The sequence below is a fragment of the Pagrus major genome, chromosome 16 (genome assembly GCF_040436345.1).
Source record: "Pagrus major chromosome 16, Pma_NU_1.0".
In the NCBI taxonomy this organism is placed as follows: Eukaryota; Metazoa; Chordata; class Actinopteri; order Spariformes; family Sparidae; genus Pagrus; species Pagrus major.
The window spans coordinates 15628213-15648538 of NC_133230.1; the positions used below are offsets into that span (position 1 = coordinate 15628213).

At 39.8% G+C, this 20326-nt stretch overlaps 4 protein-coding genes across 8 annotated transcripts; 3 read left to right on the forward strand and 1 right to left on the reverse strand.

Annotated features, from left to right (window-relative positions):
* The first annotated feature begins 578 nt into the window (after nt 1-578).
* LOC141010447 (ATPase inhibitor, mitochondrial-like) lies at nt 579-2107 on the forward strand. Its single transcript, XM_073483420.1, has 3 exons — nt 579-730; nt 1587-1699; nt 1799-2107. The coding sequence occupies exons 1-3, from the start codon at nt 653-655 to the stop codon at nt 1938-1940; spliced, it is 333 nt and encodes a 110-aa protein (XP_073339521.1). The 5' UTR covers nt 579-652; the 3' UTR covers nt 1941-2107.
* A 2391-nt stretch (nt 2108-4498) lies between these two features.
* Nucleotides 4499-12345, forward strand: LOC141010383 (heterogeneous nuclear ribonucleoprotein R). 3 transcript variants are annotated; one of them, XM_073483322.1, is made up of 15 exons: nt 4499-4687; nt 5360-5520; nt 5637-5755; nt 5853-5960; nt 6064-6177; nt 6374-6550; nt 6641-6776; nt 6878-7083; nt 7182-7331; nt 7418-7539; nt 7630-8168; nt 10111-10171; nt 11097-11158; nt 11487-11647; nt 12223-12345. In XM_073483322.1, exons 2-12 carry the CDS (start codon nt 5364-5366, stop codon nt 10143-10145), a joined length of 1863 nt encoding a protein of 620 aa, XP_073339423.1. In that variant the 5' UTR covers nt 4499-4687; nt 5360-5363; the 3' UTR covers nt 10146-10171; nt 11097-11158; nt 11487-11647; nt 12223-12345. The 3 variants fall into 3 exon arrangements, with proteins under 3 accessions (XP_073339423.1, XP_073339422.1, XP_073339424.1); XM_073483323.1 differs by lacking the exon at nt 12223-12345 and having other exon boundaries at nt 4603-4687; nt 11094-11158; nt 11487-11573; XM_073483321.1 differs by lacking the exons at nt 10111-10171; nt 11097-11158; nt 11487-11647; nt 12223-12345 and having other exon boundaries at nt 4512-4687; nt 7630-9042.
* A 1269-nt stretch (nt 12346-13614) lies between these two features.
* Nucleotides 13615-17113, forward strand: dnajc8 (DnaJ (Hsp40) homolog, subfamily C, member 8). The gene is made up of 9 exons (XM_073483509.1): nt 13615-13695; nt 14246-14347; nt 15282-15338; nt 15454-15520; nt 15727-15821; nt 15927-15998; nt 16311-16402; nt 16522-16597; nt 16683-17113. Exons 1-9 carry the CDS (start codon nt 13624-13626, stop codon nt 16803-16805), a joined length of 756 nt encoding a protein of 251 aa, XP_073339610.1. The 5' UTR covers nt 13615-13623; the 3' UTR covers nt 16806-17113.
* A 407-nt stretch (nt 17114-17520) lies between these two features.
* Nucleotides 17521-20066, reverse strand: LOC141010011 (uncharacterized). 3 transcript variants are annotated; one of them, XM_073482773.1, is made up of 6 exons: nt 19982-20066; nt 19818-19895; nt 18927-19097; nt 18414-18716; nt 18068-18155; nt 17521-17980 (listed from the first exon to the last, which is right to left on the reverse strand). In XM_073482773.1, exons 4-6 carry the CDS (start codon nt 18638-18640, stop codon nt 17825-17827), a joined length of 471 nt encoding a protein of 156 aa, XP_073338874.1. In that variant the 5' UTR covers nt 18641-18716; nt 18927-19097; nt 19818-19895; nt 19982-20066; the 3' UTR covers nt 17521-17824. The 3 variants fall into 3 exon arrangements, with proteins under 3 accessions (XP_073338874.1, XP_073338873.1, XP_073338875.1); XM_073482772.1 differs by having other exon boundaries at nt 19818-19874; nt 19982-20065; XM_073482774.1 differs by lacking the exons at nt 18927-19097; nt 19818-19895; nt 19982-20066 and having other exon boundaries at nt 17724-17977.
* Between the last annotated feature and the right edge of the window lie 260 nt (nt 20067-20326).

The window sequence follows — 20326 nt, forward strand, 5'->3', positions numbered from 1 at the left end:
TGAAGATTCCAGCTTTAAGACAGGTGTAAATAATATCTTTTTAAATCAGTTTGGGATCTTGGAGCCATTTTATATTTTCTGTCGGTTGATTTTTACATTTTAAAACAAGTCACCATCTACTTCAGTTGTTTACGGGAATGCTGCTACGCTCTGAAGCTCTATGAGTGTTTTGTGGACTATGAAACTTTCCATCAGCACGAGGGTTAATGACTGAATTTAAATTTTTTAATTAGACTACCTACCTCTTCCTCCTCCTTGCTGAATATAGCTCCAGAGACACGTTTTGACTGTGAAAGTTTTGCTATTCATGACATGTATTTAGAAAATTCTGAGATATTACATTACTTATATTTCTTACACAGCCAACTCTTCACTGGCTGTAAAATTACATTCACTGTTGTTGTTTTTTTTTCCATAGGTAGATATTTGCACTGTGTTGACTTCCTCCACCACTGAGCACAGCTGCACATAAAACCATTGCAGTTTTGCCCCCTCACCGCGCGGTGGCAGCAGCGGGCCGACACGTCACAGAGGTTGTTAGGCTCCACGCCCATCGAAGGCGTTCCTCTTCAAATTTCCGCAATTTGAGCAAGGCACAGTAGAAACACTAGAAACAAAACAGTAGCAACAATTAAACGAATAGCATCCGATAATGTCACGGTTTCTTCTGAGAGCAAACCTGAGGAGAAGCATCTTCACTCAGATGAACGTCAGAATGGCATCTGAACAGGTAAACACTGGTGACATTTGGCGTTCTCAGTTTTAGCATGAGCTTGCTAATGTCAGCAAAGTTGTTAGCCTTACGAAGTTAGCAATGCTAGGTAGTGGCTAACTTGTATAGTCGTCGTAATAAAGTAAATTTAACAGAGATTTAACGTTATGCATGTAAAGGCTGTAGCATATTTCGTTAGACATGTAGCTTATGAGCCATGCTGAGCTCAAAAACTCCTGTATTAATGGATACGTGAGCTCCAGTGTTAAGCAATAACATACATTGAAACATGCACTTTAACCCATTGATCATTTACTGTACAATGCAGAACAGGGACGTACAACTAAACACAAGTCTACAGTTTAGTAGCAGTAATAGATTTGTAACTTGGAGCAGAGATGGCATAAAAAGGAAATAATATTTAAAAAATCAAATGTAGTTCAATACGAATATCGTTTTTTCACCCTGCTATTAAAGAGAATGTTTAAGAGTTGCATCATATTGTTCAAGTCAATTGAGAAAAATGTAAATTTACATTTACTGCCTTAAAATTTGTCTGATAGTGAAATGTGATATTTATAAATCAAGAACACACAGTCATTAATTATCCTGTTGTATGAAAGGATTGGATCAACCGTATGTACTTAGAGAAATTAAATAGTTTACTAAAGCATCTATCAAAGAAACATCAGCAGGAAATTAAGAGGTGCTTTGATCTTATTTTAGGCGTACACAATGAGAAAATACTTATGATAAAATGTGTTTTTGTCTGACAAAACCAACCAAAGGTAGTCATGGAATAATAGCTCATGTACATTGTGATGCACTTTCTTGTATGTGAATTGTGACGATATATTTCCTCTGTTTATCCCAGCTTGGCGAGTTGGGTAAGGGAGCAGGCAAAGGTGGAGGTGGAGGAGGCTCTGTGAGGGAAGCAGGGGGAGCATTTGGAAAGCGACAGGTAGCAGAGGAGGAGCGGTATTTCAGGTGAGAAGTATGCAACAGCTGAAGCTCATGCCTGTATATTGATTGTTTTTTCCACAAGATTTTTAATCCGGTTTCTCTCCACCTTGTTTCCACCTGCAGGCAGAAGGAGAAGGAGCAGATGGAGGCGCTGAGGAAGCACCACGCGGAGGAGATAGAGCACCATAAGAAAGAGATTGAGCGCCTGCAGAAAGAAATCGACCGCCACAAGGGCAAAATCAGAAAGCTGAAACATGATGACTGAAGCTAGGAAGCCTGTTCTCCTCTGAGAGTCCGCCCATTTTATTTGCCTAGTCCAATGCTGATCACATATCAAATGATTTACCGCTTGTCAAGTCAGGTCCAGTATGAAACTTCATACTGATGACACAAATGCTAATATAAAAATAAAGTGCTTACTTTTGGAACATGCGTGTGAGTCATTGCTCATCCTTCTTGTTTGTTGTATAAATGTCAGTTATTGACTGTGCGTCGAATTACTACGTAAGACAAATAAGGCTGATCGTGAATGTAGTATGTACAGAAAGGTGAAGTTGTGCCATTCAAAGTTCAACCTCTATGGTTGGACAGTTGATGGTGAGGTGCTCTTTTTCTGACACTGCACTGCTCTCTCAGGCTGAATATACAATTTACTGCTATATACTATCTCTCTACCCCTTAAGGTGGTGTGGTTCTCTTTTATTTTTATAAAATATATATATATATATATACACACACACAGTTGCAATCAAAATTATTCAACCCCCATTGCATTTTAGGTTTACTGGCAAAATTAAAAAATTTCCAGGTGTTTGCAATAAACAAATTACACAAGAACAGTTTAAATTGTTAAATAAAACTAATATTACAAGGATTTTATCCAAATTCAACACTAAATCCTACTTTCAATGACTACTGCAGTCAATATTCAACCCCCTGAATAGAATTCCTCATAAGAGCACACATTTGCAAATCAGGTGTGGTCTCAAGCACACCTGATACAGCCAATCAAGGGCTTCATTAGTTCCATCAGGTGTGCTTGAGATAGAACACCTCAAATACCTGGACTGTTGACGGTGACGTTTCATTGCATGTTAGAAATATGGCTAAGTCAAGAGAACTGTACAAAACGTTCAGAGAAGAGATCATTGCCTTGCACAGACAATGAAAAGGATACAAAAAGATAGCAAAGGCACTGAATGTTCCTAGAGATACAGTTGGAAGCATGGTTCGCAAGTTAAAAGTTAAAGGAACAGTGGCTACACTACCTGGACTTGGCAGAAAGAGGAAGCTATCAACGGCTGCCACCAGAGTCCTGAGGAGGCAGGTGGTCAAAAACCCTCGATTGACTGCAAAAGACCTGCAGCAAGACTTGGTGGCAGCTGGCACTGAGGTTTCAGTTTTCACAGTAAGGCGCATACTAAACGCTGAAGGGCTCCATGCCCGAACTCCAAGAGGTACACCACTACTGACCCAAAAGCACAAGAAAAGTCTGCTCCAATTTGCTCAAAACTATATAAATAAACCAAAGAGGTTTTGGGATTCTGTTCTGTGGAGCAATGAAACAAAACTGGAACTTTTCGGGCCTATGGATCAGCGATATGTCTGGAGGAGGAAGAATGAAGCATACGCTGAAAAGAACACCCTGCCTATAATGTAGCATGGTGGTGGCTCAGTGATGCTCTGGGGCTGCTTCGCCTCCTCTGGCACTGGAAACCTGCAGCATGTGGAGGGCAAGATGGATTCAATCAAGTTTCAGGAAATCCTGGGAGAAAATGTCATGCCGTCTGTGAGGAAGCTGAAACTTGGGCATCATTGGACCTTCAAACAGGATAATGATCCCAAGCATACCTCAAAGTCCACCAAGGCTTGGTTTCAGAAGAAATCCTGGAAGATACTAGAGTGGCCATCACTGCTGCCTGACTTGAACCCCATTGAAAATCTCTGGTGGGATTTGAAAAAGGCGGTTGCAGCACGCAAACCCAAGAATATTAGTGAACTGAAGGCCTTTGTCCATGAGGAATGGGCCAAGATTCCTCAGGAACGCTGCCAGAAGCTGGTGTCTGGCTATGCATCACGTTTGTAGCAGGTCATAACAGCAGAAGGGTGCTCTACTAAATAATAAAGTGGCATTTTGTGTTGAAATTGGAGAAACCACTTGTAATATTAGTTGTGTTGAGCTATTTAAATTGTTCTTGTTTGATTTGTTTATTGCAAACAGCTGCTAGTTTGTACATTTTGCCAATAAACCTAATTTGCAGTGGGGGGTTGAATAATTTTGATTGCAACTGTGTGTATATATAAACAAAATGACCCAGACACTGGTAGGCTAAATCATATTTTGCAGAGAATGTTTCAATTTGGAAAAAAAAAAAGGGAGAAATATAATTTTTTTTTTTATTTTTTTTTTTTAAAATAGTTTTCAATACTATAAGATGTTTGATGTCACTGCTTTGGGAGCTAATAGATTTATCTCTTTGTCTTTGTCTCTTTGTACTGTTTTAAAGATAGGCTACAAGCTCATCTTTCCTAAATTTAATCCAAAAAAGAGTGGCTGTTCCTTAATATTAGACTTGTATCGTCTGTAATAAAATGGAGAATGTGGATCAAGTCATATTCGTTCGTCTTCAAAATAAAAAAACAAAACAACTAATTTATCATTGAACACCATAAAATAGGATTAGTCAACAGTTTAGACTATTCTGTAACCCTACAGTTGGTGGCAGTAATGTTTTAATTCGCCATTTTAGAAAACGAAGAAGAAGACGTCAAAACAAGAACCCGCCCCTACTGCGTGTTATTTTTTTTCTCCCCCCTCCTTCCAAGTATCGCGATGTTTGCTGAGCGGTGGCGTTGTTCGGGGCGAGCCGACGACGAGACCGTAGCTGTCTGGAAATTTGTCTCGTGTGTTAGATTCAAACGTTTTCTTCATATTAGACATTTTTGTACGTCCGCGAAGCCGCTCGTTCCGCATTTTAACACACGTCGTCTTTAGTGTCCCGAATTAGTCTGGTAAGTTTCGCTAACTATCTGTTTGCACGTTGCGCGCAACGTGTGTTTAATTTGTGAAAGGTGTCTTTCTGCACGACGAGGCCTTCGTATAAGCTCGTTAGCCAGCCAGCCAGCAAGCTAAACACAATTACGGTCAGTTCAAGATGAGAAAAAACACATCTTGGAAGTCTGTTTTGCTGCAAATAACGTAAAATGCATCTGACTGGAGAAAATAGTTCGTCTAGTAAGCATGTAAATATGATAAAAATCTGTCCAGCTCGCTAGCTAGCAAGCTGCATGTGAGGGGGGCGGGACGGTGGTTTCTTCAAGTGACCGGGTTGTGGTTACCGTACTGTACCCGCATGTTTACACTCAGTTTCAGTCATCTAACAGTATTATTACGAGCACATGCTATTCCCTATTGACTGTTTTTACTGTAGTAACGCCCCGTATCATTATTTCAAAAAAAAAAAAAGTAATGGTGTTAAAGTTACATAGGTCAGCAGATACAAATTCAAATTACAACATCAATCGATTTGTAAACAATTTGTTAACAGATTATCTTTTATTAAAGCAGACTTTAACTTTCAGATAATGATACCCTGGGTTTTTATTGATCGATCCTCAACAGGGAAAAACAAATTCCTAAATATGAATTGTGGAATCACAAGTTTTTCTTGCCCTCTTTGACAGGAGAATGGCTGCCGCTGAGGTGAACGGTAGCTCTGCCCCAGCAAAGGAGGAAGAAGAGCCCATGGATGTGACAACAACACACACAGAGAACTACCAGACGCTCATCGATGCAGGGCTCCCCCAGAAAGTGGCTGAAAGTCTAGATAACATCTTCCAGACAGGTGGGTAATGGTTGTTGTGGCTCAGAAAGCGTTAAAATTTAATTAACAAGCTGTGCTGGAGTACTAATGGTGTCCACTGTAACTGAGCCTGACGGTGAATATGTTTCTTATTGTAGGCTTGGTGGCCTATGTTGACCTAGACGAAAGGGCCATTGATGCACTGCGGGAGTTCAATGAGGAGGGAGCTCTCACTGTGCTGCAGCAATTCAAAGAGAGCGACCTGTCCCATGTACAGGTAACAACATGGATGGATTTATATTATTTTTTGTCTTGGGAGGAGTTTTATGTTCATGCAGATTGTTATCAATAATTTCCCCCTTTTTTTATTTCAGAATAAAAGCGCTTTCCTTTGTGGAGTCATGAAGACTTACAGACAGAGAGAAAAACAAGGAAGTAAAGTACAGGAGTCCACCAAGGGCCCGGATGAGGCAAAAATAAAGGTAAACAAAGACTTTCTTTTGTAGAAAGTCAGAATAAATGTCATCTAAACATGCCTCTGCGGCCATGCAGCTCAGTTAATGTTTTGTTTTTTGCATTTTTCAGGCGCTACTGGAGCGGACTGGATACACCCTGGATGTCACCACGGGGCAGAGAAAATATGGAGGTCCCCCACCTGAGGATGTGTTTAAAGGAACACAACCAGGGATTGGAACTGAGGTAGATAAGTGATATTTTTTTTATTTTTTTTTTTCTCATTATTTTCAATGCTCTGATTTTTTTTAATTGGACAAGAAGTATTAAGTTGTTAGGTTTATGCTGCAATGTTCTTAATAAATAGCCTTAAATATCATCCTATATATTGGGCTCTACAAATCTATTACACTTGTACATCTGTTTCCCTCTTCCTCATCAGGTGTTTGTCGGAAAAATCCCAAGGGATTTGTATGAAGATGAGCTGGTGCCGCTCTTTGAGTCTGCTGGTGCCATCTGGGACCTCAGGTTAATGATGGACCCTCTCTCTGGTCAGAATAGAGGTTATGCCTTCATCACATACTGCAATAAGGATGATGCCCAAAAGGCAGTGAAGCTTGTAAGTAGCACGACAGAGCATTGTAAGAAAAATATCAAACCACAGAACAACTGTAATATTTAGAGCGGCCTCTCTTTTTTTATTTTTCAGTGTGATAACCATGAAATCCGCCCTGGCAAGTACTTGGGAGTGTGTATATCTGTTGCAAACAATCGTCTGTTTGTCGGATCAATTCCAAAAAACAAGACAAGAGAAAGTATATTGGAAGACTTTGGCAAAGTCACAGGTTAGTTTCAAGTGCACAGAGGTGGATTTGTGCAGTCATATGAAGGATAAAAGACATATGGAAGTTAAGAGATGTTTTTTTTTCTTTTTTTTATCTTCCAGAGGGTCTCCAAGAGGTCATATTGTACCACCAGCCAGATGACAAGAAGAAGAACCGTGGCTTCTGTTTCCTGGAGTACGAGGACCACAAGTCTGCAGCACAGGCTCGCCGCCGCCTGATGAGTGGCAAGGTCAAGGTGTGGGGAAATCCTGTCACTGTAGAGTGGGCTGACCCTGTCGCCGAGCCAGACCCGGAGGTCATGGCCAAGGTTAGCAAGTCTCATGTCTTCCTCTTAGAAACATGACAAGCATGCCTCTGTTCTACAGGGTAACAAACATTGTGTATTTTGTTTGTGTGTGTTTGTAGGTCAAGGTGCTCTTTGTAAGGAAGCTGGCGACTGCAGTGACTGAAGAGCTTCTTGAAAAGACCTTCTCTCAGTTTGGAAAGCTGGAGCGAGTAAAGAAATTGAAAGACTACGCATTTGTCCATTTTGAAGAAAGGGATGCTGCCGTAAAGGTGGGAATTTTATGCTTTGGACAGGATGTCTGATGCATGTCTCATGATTCTGTGCATTCCATTAATGGGCTGTTTTGTTCGGTTAGGCAATGGATGAGATGAATGGGAAAGAGCTGGGAGGAGAGGAAATTGAGATCGTCCTGGCAAAGCCCCCAGACAAGAAGAGGAAAGAGCGCCAAGCAGCTCGGCAGACCACCAGGAATTCAGGGTGAGGGAAAGGGACATGTGACTGGTCAACTTCCCAACTTATTCTCATATGAGGGAGTCATTATATGTAACACTATCCTCCTCTCTGCAGGTATGATGACTACTACTACTACCCACCTCCACGCATGCCCCCACCAGGCCGAGGCAGGGGTCGTGGTGGCCGAGGCGGCTATGCCTATCCACCAGATTACTATGGATATGAAGACTACTATGATGACTACTATGGCTACGACTATCATGACTACCGTGGTGGCTATGAAGACCCCTACTACGGCTACGACGATGTGTACAGCATGAGGGGCCGTGGTACTCGTCCCAGCAGGGGGGGGCCTCCTCCACCGAGGGCTCGTGGGGCGCCACCGGCACGTGGCCGTGGTGGCTATGCCCAAAGAGGTCCACCCCTTGGTGGTCCAAGGGGTGGCCGAGGAGGACGGGGAGCCCCTTTCCAGCCACAGAGGGGCCGCGGTCCTCGTGGAGCCAGAGGCAATCGCGGAGGTAACGTCGGCGGAAAGAGGAAGGCAGACGTGTTTAACCAGCCTGACTCCAAGCGCCGCCAGACCAACAACCAACAGAACTGGGGGTCCCAGCCCATCGCCCAGCAGCCCCTGCAGCAAGGGGCCGACTATTCCGGTAACTATGGTTACAGTAATGACACCATGGAGTTTTCACAGGATTCTTATGGGCAGCAGTGGAAGTAGATGCACCAAAAGGTATTTGGCAAAGTGTCAACAAAAAAAGAGAAAAACAAGAAAAAAGACAAAAAAAAACAAAAAACAGGAGATTGGCCACAATTTTTTGATTGACTTTTTATTCGTCATCCCTCATGAAAAAAAAAATCTGTATATATCTCAGAAAAAATGGACAGACCCCAGAATTGGCTCAAGATGATTGGCTGGAAAGCCTTTTGGCTGAAGAAGTGAACGTAACCGTTGTGGTGAATCATTTCTTACTCCTACGGTTACATTGGGACACGTGTCTTTAAAAAACACAAAAAATACTTTTATTGTTACATTTTGTTCCTGATTCTTTTAAAGCCAACAATGAACATTTACAAAAAAAGTGGACATTCATTCTCAAAAGTCTGAGAGGACATTAAATAACGATATTTGCCTTGCAGGAAGTTTTGTCCATTCCCCTTTCCTCCCTCCCCTTCTTGTACTCCCTTTATTTGTGGTTTCTCATAGTTGCTTAGGGACTTGCTTGTAAATAAATGCATATGGTTAGAGCTTCATACGTCATTTTTTGCAATGGTGGAGAAAAGAATCCACAGGAAGGAAGAAATCAAAGTTTTGTAATGTTCAAAGTGTATGCCTAGCATTTCTAGAGGTAGACAAATTGTGTTTTTTTTTAAAACTGATACCATAACTTCCCATGTTTTCTTTGAACTTGCCCAATAGAATTTGGTTTGGCTTACCTTAAGAGCCATAGCAGTTTGTTCTCTGATGTTCTTTGTATTTATAACTTTTACGTTTGTTCCGTTTCAATAAAACTCAGCTGAGCATCAGTCAATTGTCAGATACTCAAATTGAGTGTTGTCATTCAGTATTTGATTTGAATTTTACCTCAAATTCTCTTATTTGGATGAAGACCTTCTTTTCCAAGTCAATTGTGCAGTCAGACAACGGGACAAGAGAATTTCGAAGGTGTTTGGATGATGAAATGATTCAACAGGATTTTAACCCTTTAATTTTCAGTGCATGTTGCATCAGACTGCAGTCATTTGCTTAACCAGAATTGATATAATAAATATCGCAGCAATAACAACAACTGCTAGAGGACTTCTTGCGATTACTCAAGATCGTATCTATCTTTCAGGATGTGTGTGTGCACAGGTAAACAGTCTATGCTTGAGTAAACTACAGCTTAGGTATTTTATTTTGTGAAAATTATAGATGCTTAATTAACTATAACTAACATTTTGCTAAAATTATTGCTTTAGTACAGCCCTTTTACTTTACTTTTGTCTGTAATTTTACCCCTTCCTTCATAGCACATCTAATCAAAGCTAGCCAAAAAAAAGGGTTTTGGATGCAGCCAAGGAAATGGATAATAATGCAGTAGTTTATTGTAATAGTAATCTAGTAGAAGTAAAAAGAAGGCGGTATTTGCATTGGTGTACATTTCCCTTTTGCTTTGCACCTCGAGTGTTTTAACCTAAGTGTTGTTGTACTGAAGCATATACCGTGTACACCTGTTCACACACACTTGAAAGACGAGGACAATCTTGGATAATGGTGAGATGTCACTTGCACTGATATGATCCTGATACTGACATCCTTCCAACAGTCAGAACAACACATTTGACACTGAATGGACTTGTATTTGTATGCAATTTCCAAAATCTGCACACCATCTCATCCATCCGTTCTCTCCTTTTGAAGACACACCAAGGATCTGATCATCCAAAGGGTTAAAATTCTTAAAAAATGCCTTTTGCTTTAGCAAGTGATCACCTTTCAGTTTGTTTACCATAGATTTTTTTTTTTTTTTTTTATTAGCTTGTGCCTTTTGGTACCATGGTATCACTGTATTTTGTTTCATGGTGTCTGTCCTCTTATTCCAACCTGCCTAGGTGGAGAAGCATTGAGAGCGGCACCACTAGAATGAGGAACTCACCTGAACGGTACTCAAGGGTGAGCTAGCCTTGCACAGAGTACTGTCTCCTCTCCTGTAGCTAATTGTAATCACTGGAGAAACACTAGCCATAATTATACTTTTTATTGTTTCTTTACTAATATACTGTACGACAAATCAAGCTTTATTTTATATAGTTGGAGTGTGATTTCTTTTTCCCAGGCAATGAAGAACACAAGTCACTAAAGTTGACTGAAGAATCATTGGAATTATTAAAATCTTGTTACCAGCATGTTTCTGGAGTAATGGGAACACATGAGAGGTGCACATTTCCTTCACAGACATATTTTTCCAAAAGAAATGCACAATTTTAGTTTTTTAGTTTGTTAAGACTGAATTAAACAGCCAAAGGGCAGACAGACAAGGATTTGGTAAGCGCCATAAACCCCAGAATCCTGCAAACACCTGTTGCCTGTCTTGGTTTACTGCACCAAAATCACCTCAGCTGTCTGCACGCATTCTATGAATGGAAGGTGGTGGTGATCAATTCCCCTCCTACGCCGCTAGAGGTAGCAGTTCCACACCAGCATCGACTAGTGGTCCATTGTTCCTTTATCCGACGCTGCATTTATTGGCTATTTTCTGAGCTGGAAAGGTGTTGATCGATAGGTAGATATTGACTACATGAGCTGTTTTCCAAATGTATTCAAACAGCTGTGGTGATACTGAATCAAAAGAGGGTAAAATTGGCTGATGTTGGAACAATGGCTGTGCCTCAAAACTGATGTCTGTACCCTTCAAAGCCACATGATGGCAGTATTTACATTGCACAGGTAAGACTGAAATGGGGAGCACAGTATTGCAGCAGCGAGCTTAATTCACTCTATTGACTGATTTTGGTTTTGCTTTGAAGTGCCATCAAATGCTGGAGTGTCCTTTTCTCATGTCAGAACTGTGTCTTTATATGTTGCCTCTTGTCAGCAGGCAGTAAAGGAGCTGCCCTCCGTCCATGTGAATGAGTTTACACAAATGGAAGGGACTGATTGGTAAGATTGTTCATTATCTGAACTAATGCTCAGAAAGTCTCGACATGTTTGTATTTTTTACATTTTGTCATATTTCAAAATATAATGTTTGATGTCTGAGTTGTCTCCTTACAATTTATTTACTTCCCAGAGTCAGTAAGATTTGTAAGTTATCTTTTCAGAATATAACTGAGCATCAAGTCACAAATCTAGCATATACGTTTTTCAGTCGTTAGATATATTCCTTCATATTAAAGATGATAAGCTGTCTTTCTGGTCATGTTGTTGGTTTTGATAAAAATTGACCAAGATTTATTAACATGCCCTTTTCTGTGTGGCCCTTTTCTAGTGCTGAGTCAGGAGACTGTTCTCCACGAGCTACGGGCCAGAACCATCACAGGGTTTCTCATTCCTTGGAATGAACCACTTACTGGACTGTACACTTCAGATCTGGTACTCAGGGGAACAAGAAGTGGCTGACCAGTTTACAGCGCATCAGAGAAGACACAGGTGAGAAGTAATTGTAGATTAGTGCAGCTACTTGTGTTGGAGAAAGCTTTGGCTTGTAGTATTTGCATTGCTTGGAGCATAATTAGTTAAAAACATACTAAAAATAGTTTACACCAATAAATGAGACAATGAATTTTGATGCACCATTATGCAATTTTTCCCACCATAATTATATGCTCTGACTTCATACAATCTCTCAATACATTGCTGAAAATTGCCTGTCAGGACAACTTTGTTTTTTACAATTTTGTTTTTCATCAGGGCCCTTATGTCCCCACCAGTTTTTAACAAAGTGCTGTGCTGGGTTAAACTGGTATATGAATTATTGTTTGTTTAATTTTGAAAATAATTTACTCTTGAAAGTTCTTGAATTGTATCATTTCAAAAGAGAACCAAGCCTGCTTATATTGAAACATAACACATGACATGTTTTGTGTAAAATGCTGTAAGTTGTCAGTGATGCAAATGTAAATTTCCATCTCCAATGAGTAGACCATTTATAACGCTGCCTGTGTAATACAGAGTTTTTTGAATTGTCTATATTCTAATGTTTTATGTCTTTTCACTTACTGCAGAAGTGTAGGAGGATACAGCTGATGGACATGAGGATCCAGAGCTCCATCCAGCAGAAATATTACTGAAAAGGGAAATTATGTGTTGTTCTTGATTTGTCAAATATATTTTATTACCCAAGGAAATGTGTGTGCTTGTGTGTTTATTTACTTGTGTGTTTATTAACTTAGAAAACATTACAGCAGGTGAATATCTTGACAACACATGTGGGTCCTCACAGTGTAAGGTCTTGTGAATTATTTTTTGTTAATTTCATTTGTGGTTCATACAGTCAATGAAAAACATGTTTTTTTAATTGCAAACTTCACCAGTCTAGCAGATGGAAATGGGGGAGGGCATGTTGACATGATAGGCGGACCACTGTCACCTGTCGGCGGCCTACCTTCGCCAGTTATCTGAACTGTACTTGCCCCTTCCTGCCTCAACGCGATCACATTAAAGGGTAAACTTTGTGTGGACACAGGTAGGTTAGAGGTAGCACACAGTGGAGGAGCAGTATTTGCAAGCTTTAAATATGGGGCAAATTTTGCACTTGGGAAAAAAATGCCCTAATTTTTGATGCAATGAGCTACATGCCGAGGGGAATTGCCTGAGACCCTGAAGGAGTTGTCAGAAAGAGCGTTTATAATATTTGCATTGAACCTTCAAGTAAGTATATTGGCTGGTTGTTGGAGGCTAATGTTGCTGCACGTATGTAGACCGTAACAACAATAGTCCTACGTAAACTTGTCGGAATGTCTTCATTGAATTGCGAATAAATCTCTGTAAAACTAAATTTGATAATATAACAACGGCAGTCTTACTAAGTTTGATAACGGACTGAAAATCATGCGTTTTCTCCTCCAAAGTGCAATTCTTGTGGAAGCGGAAGTGAACACTCTTCTACTTCCTGACTTTTCAAAATAAGGTTACCAAGGGTATTTTTAAAATCGAGAAATAACGTCCCTTTTCAAGTAAAGTTTCGTATCCTCCGTCCTTCCAATTGTTTTTTTGTTTTTTTATTAGCTGTATGCGATATATTAATTTTCATATTTAAATAGCCACTAACACGAAGCGTTTCCCTTTTATTAACTCACGTTTTAATTAATAATAACGTATTATTGACGTAAATTCACTCTATGCAAGGCACAATTTGTCTGATTTTATTGTATGTTTTTCTTTAATATAGAAAAAAAAACCTAATTTACACACTAAGGCCATAATTAAATTCTGTTCTAATAACGGATGAGACATGAAACGTTAGTACAGAGATGATAAAATATGCCACATAGAAATAATAACAACATTAAGATAGATTAGACAGAGTAAGACATAAAATTATCATTTATTTGATAAAAAAAAACGATCTGCATTAAATTAACTGATCACGTGACGCACCTACGTCACATGTAAACCCGGGGAAGATGGCGGCCGCCGGAGGAGAGCCTTCTACTCACGTCCCGTCGGATGAATTATTCCAAAACTTTATCTCGGAGGTACGATAAACCCTCTGCAAACTTCTAAGTTTTAAAAGTGTCGTTTGCTGTCCGTACATCGGCTGGAATCGTTTACTCGCCGGTTCTCGTGTTTGTCATCTACGAGGCCTTGCAGACATGAGCATCGGCTAACGATAAGGCGCTAACATTCACTGAGATGTTTTGCGAGCAGCTTCGTCTCTCCAGTGTTATCAGGACACCGCCAAAGATCGTTTATGTTGTTCGTTTCCTTTTCTCAACCACCACACGTCGCTAAAACTAAATCACAATCGGCTAAATAGTAGTTATTCTCAAGGCGGGAGCTGTTAGCCTCATATCTAGCAGCCCTATCAGTCGCAGTGCCGTGTTAACTACGCTGTGATTCATATTATTTACAGACAGAAGAGGCCAGGCTCCCAGAAAAGTTTCAGAGCAGCTGAATGTTTCGTCACAAATCATGACTTAATCCTGGCTGTACAAATACAAGACAGAACAGCTTCAGGTGGACGTTGTAGTTTGACTTTGGTTGTATTTTTTTTTTACAGTTGTCATGGTCATATTTTTCTGACAGGTGAAGCAGATAGAGAAGAGAGACTCTGTGTTAACCTCCAAGCAGCAGATTGATAGACTGCTCAGGCCTGGCGCATCCTACTTTAATCTCAATCCCTTTGAGGTAAGTGTGCTGAGTGAAATACTGTCATGCAAAGTATCTATTCTGTTTGTAGTTAATAATTTTGTCAGTTCATAAATGTTAAAAATATTTTTGGATCAAGTTATTGGAGCCGAGAGAGTCTGACCAACAGGCAAATAACCCTGAGTACTGATGTAAAATGACATCAAATGGGAAAAAAAATTAACAACACACCTTGGAAATGATGAAAATGTTTGGTATCTTTAGTTTGTAAATCGTTTGTATTATTTATCAGTGAAGTAAAATTGAAATCAAATTTCTGAATGAAGTGAGAATTCTACTGTTACTGCTAGTATTTTTACTTGCATAAAGTTGCCAGAAAAGGAGACTCTACAGGTCAAAAACAGAAGAGCCCAACCATTGTTGTTTAGCTGATCTTATCAGCCGATATTGGCCTACAACAGATATCTTGGTATCAGTGTATATGTTGTCAGATATGGGCTGATATGAAAACTTTTGTTTCACACAATATGATGCAGAAAAAGATATCTGGGGTAATTTGAAATGATTAAATGCCCAGTGAAATTTACTGTTACAGTGCACCCATGTCATTTTAGACAATAAAGTTTATTGTTAAACTGTAAAATATCCTGCCTCCTTCACACGTTTGGTTGTCCTGTTTGAGGGATCATTGCAAAAAAAAATTATATTGGCTTATACATCTATCAGAATTGTTTAGTTACTGATACCTGTATTGGCATCAGCCTAAAAAAACAGCAAAAGAATTATCTCATATGTTGATCTTTTGTGTGAGTTACAGTAAATAGGCTGACAAATCTGCTCATCAGAGCATGATAATGGAACCAACATTACTCCCATAGTTATAATCGATCTCAACGTAATAATTACATTATATTGACACTTTAGTCAAGAGACTTGTGTAGAAGAAACCTACCAATGTTCACATCAATTTCAGGTGCTGCAGATTGATCCAGAAGCAACAGATGACGAGTTGAAGAAAAGATTTAGAGCGGTAAGAAAAAAAGAAAGAAAATATCCTTTTAGTGGTCTTCTCTGTGAGAGAGCCATGATGATTTATTTGTGTTTTGTTTCTTAATTCCTAATATTAAGTCTCTTTAACTTTGCAGTTGTCCATTTTGGTCCATCCAGATAAAAATCAGGATGATCCTGACAGAGCACAGAAAGCCTTTGAAGGTATATCTCTTACATCTCTGATTACATACATGCTGTAAAAAAAAATATTATTATAATATATTAATATCATTAAACTGATGAATTCATATCATGTTGCCTAGTTTGTGATGTCATGTAGGATGTTAACAAACACAGTAAATCACAACATTCAGCTTCTTGAATCATGTACAAGTTTAATTTCACCCGAATATCTCACTGTGTTCAAGCTGTGGACAAGGCATACAAACTCCTCCTGGAACCAGAGCAGAAGAAGAGAGCCTTAGATGTGATCCATGCAGGAAAGGAATATGTGGAGCATAATGTGAGCGTTCAATACATTCCCTTACCTTTCAAACATTTATCAACTCCGTATTGCTCAGCTCTGTTTTGTAACATGTTTTTTTCTGCCATTCTGGTCTTCCAACAGGTAAAGGAGAAAAAGAAACAGTTGAAGAAGGATGGGAAACTATTGGATGTAGAAGAGGATGACCCTGAAATGGTACGTCAGAGTCATAGAAACACAAACTGGGATGGGTGTTGAATATAGAATTAAAATCTGACTTTAATCAAAATTACATTAAAAGTTAATTTAAGAAGAAAGACTAAAATATTTAAAAAGGGAGGACAATGTTATGACTTGGCAGATCTAATAGCCATAGTGTCGGTCATGGTATTAACTGCTGTGTTTTGGACATCAATTGGACAATGTATTTTTATAAACTGAATTGATGCGTTGATGATCATACATCTTGTCCTTATAATGCAAATTTCCCTGTTGTGGGACTAATAAAGGATTAACTTATCTTTCCAGTTCAGGCAAGCAGTGTACAAACAGACCATGAAACTGTTTGCAGAGCTTGAAATCAAGAGGAAGGAAAGGGAAGCAAAGGACATGCATGAAAGGTAAATGACACATTGCATATTAACCTGACTTAACCCTTTTTATTTAGATGTCCAAATCAGATATAAATGGTGATATTATCTCATCAAAATGTTATGGATTATTTCTTTCAATTTACCAGGAAAAGGGCAAGGGAGGAAGAAATCGAGCAAGCAGAGAAAGCAAAGCGAGACAGAGAATGGCAGAAAAACTTTGAGGTGAGTTCCTCTGTGACTGTGGTTACTACCTTGTATAAATGGAAACGTGGAAACATGACCTTTTTTCTCTTTTTTTTTTTGTCAGGAAACAAGAGATGGGCGTGTGGACAGTTGGAGGACCTTCCAGGCCAAAGGCAAGAAAAGCAAGGAGAAAAAGAACAGGTCCTTCCTCAAGCCCCCAAAAGTCAAGATGGAACAGAGGGAATGATGCTGTAAAATTGGACTTTATTAAACTCACTATTGTAAAAACCCCTGTTCTGTGTATCCTCACCTCATCGTCCAGTCAGCTGTGTGGCCTGCATCATCGGGACACATCCTCATCCTGACCAACGTAGTTTTGTACTTGGTTTTTCTAATGTACATATTTGTGATCTGGACCCAGAGATCCTACCTGCCTCATGTAAGAAAGGAAAATGATGCATCTTCCACGTCTGTTACTGACGAGAAAAATGTGGTTTGTCATTATTTTTGTTCTTTTTTTTTAAAACTAAATAAAGCTTGGACTTAACAAGCCTATTGCACCAGTGTTCTGCAAAGTTGAGTCCAGGGTTTGGTAGGTGGTATCTAAAGGTACGTGGCATTTTCACTGAGAGAACAGGGTTGTAATTATCGATCACTTAGCAAGCAAATACAGTACAGAACGGAAAATGATTCAGGGATGTCCACAGAAACATTTAAAGTCTGCAGTACAAATGCAGGTTTTGCATTTAGTGTCTCAACATCCCGTCCCTCTTAGAGCTGCATGTCTGAAATGTGTTCATTAAAATACTGTGAATAAAAACACCAAACACCCGACTGGTGTTTGTTGTACATAATTTCCTATTTATGTTCTTTTTGAAAAGATAGAATGAAATCTGCTTACCTGCTTTAGATTTCCAATGATTTCAGGTCAGGAATGTGATTACAATTCACACAAAGACAACTTAGAGATTTACATGATTTTATAACTTTCATATTTCACAAAAAACAGTTCTGCTCATCAAGCAGACAAACAAATTGTGCAAAGATTGATACAGTACAATCTGCAAAACAAAACCAAGAAATCAACAAGCAACATTCCCTAAATTAAATTAAGACTAATCCACATATCCTCCAGCCTTTTCTTGGATTTTCAGCTGTGAGCTCAGTTTATTTTTAACTGAAGTCACCTTTCCACCGTGAGCCCTTTGTCCTTCAAGTCTCTTGAGGATCACTTAAACAGTCTGATTGTCCTTTAGGTGTTAGGTCTCACATGACTTTGCACGGATCTCCACCAGCAGCAGGACCGGCCACGGCAGGAGATCCAGTACTACCTCCCATCAGTCCATCCAGACTGAGGCCTTGGAAGGCTCCGAAGAAGGAATCGTCTTTGGCTGGGGCGGGTTTTCTGGCTGGGGTAGTCTGCTGTGGACGAGAGTGATGGAGATGATTACATTTCTATACACAAAGTAATAAATCGTTGTTGTTACTTTGATTGTGCTGCACACTTACCCTTGGTAGGCAGTGGTGGCTCCTGAAGTGAGTTCTTCTGACCGACCTCTCTGCATTCTTCTTGGCAAGAATGGCTTGCTGTCGCTTCCTTTGGCAAACAAGACAGAAGCAACATGAGGCATGGCACATGGGCAAGCAGCTTATTCATGTGAGGAACAGCCTTATCCTAATTAAGCCAAGTCTGTCTGGCCAGGAGACTCTGTACCTTGTCTTACAACGTCAGAACAGTATTTACAAAGTCAGAACAGTATGAACAAACTTTTAGCAAAAACTGCAACAAAATCTCAATTTAAAAAAAACTAGAATGTGTGTTTTAGAGTTTGATTTTTCTTGTGAGCCACCCTACCTTTCTCTCTTCAGTTCATCCTGGTAAAGTCTGAGCCAGGAGTCCGGGACTTTCTGGGTGTTGCAGGGAAGGCTTCTCCTCCTGCTGCTGACGCTCTTCCTGCGGGTAAAGCTGTTTCTGCGGACAGACTGGCTCCTCTTGTCCACCCTCTTGGCGGCGGTGCTTTTCCCCGACACGCAGCTGGTGAACTGCTTCAGGGGAGCCCCAAGTGACATGAGGGAATCCATTTCAAGAGTCTTGCTGTTGTCTGTGGTGAATCAGGTGGCGTTTTCCCAGGGTCTGTGTCAGTAATTAGGCTTTTATCTGCAAATACAAATAAATAACAATTATGCGAACTTGTATAAACAGCATTATTTTCTCATGTTGCCCTTTTGAAAAAGCACATATATAGCTAAAATTACAATCAAAGCATCTTAAGTCAACCTAAAGTCTTCTAAACATCTTTGCTCACATTTGAAAAATGATAATAAACACAACATACTGTGCATATCTTAAAGAAACAATGGGACTCACCTGTAAGTGTTACCTCCAGTAGACAATCAGCTGAGTATCATTTGTATCAATAGTCCATTCATTGCATTGCTTCCAGTCCTTCAATGTGTGTCTCCGTATACACCTCTGCTCTGCTGCGGTCTGCTCTTATGGGGATTTGACCGATGATCTCTGGCCCTCAAACAGGATTAGCTGAAGACGCAAGAGTTTAGCTGATTAACAACAGCACAGTTCCAAACAAACATGCACAGGGGAACAGCTGCTTGTTTACATCTGACCTCAAAACAGCTTGTATAAATGTATGTTTATGGTCAGACTTTAAGTATGCTGGTTATACCTAGTTCAAAAGTCAGTCTCAATAGGACGCGTGTATATTTTATGTTTGAGTAACAGCTGATGAATAGCCAGATGGACAGACTGAAAATTGGCCGGTGGCACTTTTATGACGCAATGAGTCTTTTCTTTTTCCTGGCTCGAAAGTCAGCTTCATTGACTGGAGACATTAAGCACCTGAGTCACAAAGTTGAATGAGTCCTTTCATTCATTGATATATTCACTCAATGACTCCCAGTCCATCCACACTTCCACATATCACTTGGCTTTGGTGCTTCAGAACGCTACTAATACAATCAAAAACAATTAATTCGTAACATATCTCAACATTAAACAAAACATTTAAATTTTCAAATTTAGGACAAAGACACAGATTCAGCTGTAAGCACTGCCAAACAGCAACCGTATCCTTGAACTTTGTTGTGTCCTTTGCGATTATCTGATGTAGACGCTCCACAAGCAGTTATATTATTAGCTGTATAGCCCTGGCAGAATGATCCTCTCATTCACAGGAAGGGTTTGAAGGTGAAGGAAAAAGGTTAAAAAAAGCAACGTTACCAACAGATGGGGGAAGCTTACATGACGAAGCGTCGATGCACCTGTTGCAGCAGATCTTCTGAGTTTCCCTCTTCCTGGCTAGACAGGGTGACAGCAGAGCTTAGGTTTTGAAAGGAGATCAAACAGAAACATTTATCAGGAACATTTAACAGCAAATGAATAATAAAAAGAGAAGAATGTAATACCTGTAAACGTGACTGCTGAGAAGACAGTAGTTCCAGTTAAAAATGCTATTAAAGATCCTTCAAGGAGTGAAAAAAAGAGCAAAATTACCATGTGAATCTCTGAACCTAAAATTTGCTGGCCTGAGCTACTTCCTAAAAAGCTTTAAGATTGTAATTTTGTCAAGACAAACTGACTTAATATTAAATAGACACCCCTCTGATCTTTCTGCATACCATCTAGCAGTGGTATTAATCAGTGAGGTAAGAGATGGACTCAGACACAGTGATGGTATTTAAAGACAGATCGCCTCCCTTTTGCTACCAGAGGCCCAAACTGACACTGAGAGCATCATAAGCCTTTGGCAA

Bases quoted from the DNA above. Each gene is read 5' to 3' on its own strand.
- LOC141010011 (XM_073482773.1), bottom strand. From the start codon at position 18,640: ATGGATTCCCTCATGTCACTTGGGGCTCCCCTGAAGCAGTTCACCAGC. The intron at 18,156-18,413 runs GTAGGGTGGCTC...TGTTTGCCAAAG, and splicing joins GATGAACTGAAGAGAGAAAG to GAAGCGACAGCAAGCCATTC. The intron at 17,981-18,067 runs GTAAGTGTGCAG...TCTCGTCCACAG, and splicing joins GCCACCACTGCCTACCAAGG to CAGACTACCCCAGCCAGAAA.
- dnajc8 (XM_073483509.1), top strand. From the start codon at position 13,624: ATGGCGGCCGCCGGAGGAGAGCCTTCTACTCACGTCCCGTCGGATGAA. The intron at 13,696-14,245 runs GTACGATAAACC...TTTTTCTGACAG, and splicing joins TCCAAAACTTTATCTCGGAG to GTGAAGCAGATAGAGAAGAG. The intron at 15,999-16,310 runs GTACGTCAGAGT...TTATCTTTCCAG, and splicing joins AAGAGGATGACCCTGAAATG to TTCAGGCAAGCAGTGTACAA.
- LOC141010447 (XM_073483420.1), top strand. From the start codon at position 653: ATGTCACGGTTTCTTCTGAGAGCAAACCTGAGGAGAAGCATCTTCACT. The intron at 731-1,586 runs GTAAACACTGGT...TGTTTATCCCAG, and splicing joins TCAGAATGGCATCTGAACAG to CTTGGCGAGTTGGGTAAGGG. The intron at 1,700-1,798 runs GTGAGAAGTATG...TTCCACCTGCAG, and splicing joins GAGGAGGAGCGGTATTTCAG to GCAGAAGGAGAAGGAGCAGA.
- LOC141010383 (XM_073483321.1), top strand. From the start codon at position 5,364: ATGGCTGCCGCTGAGGTGAACGGTAGCTCTGCCCCAGCAAAGGAGGAA. The intron at 5,521-5,636 runs GTGGGTAATGGT...TTCTTATTGTAG, and splicing joins AGATAACATCTTCCAGACAG to GCTTGGTGGCCTATGTTGAC. The intron at 6,777-6,877 runs GTTAGTTTCAAG...TTTATCTTCCAG, and splicing joins AGACTTTGGCAAAGTCACAG to AGGGTCTCCAAGAGGTCATA.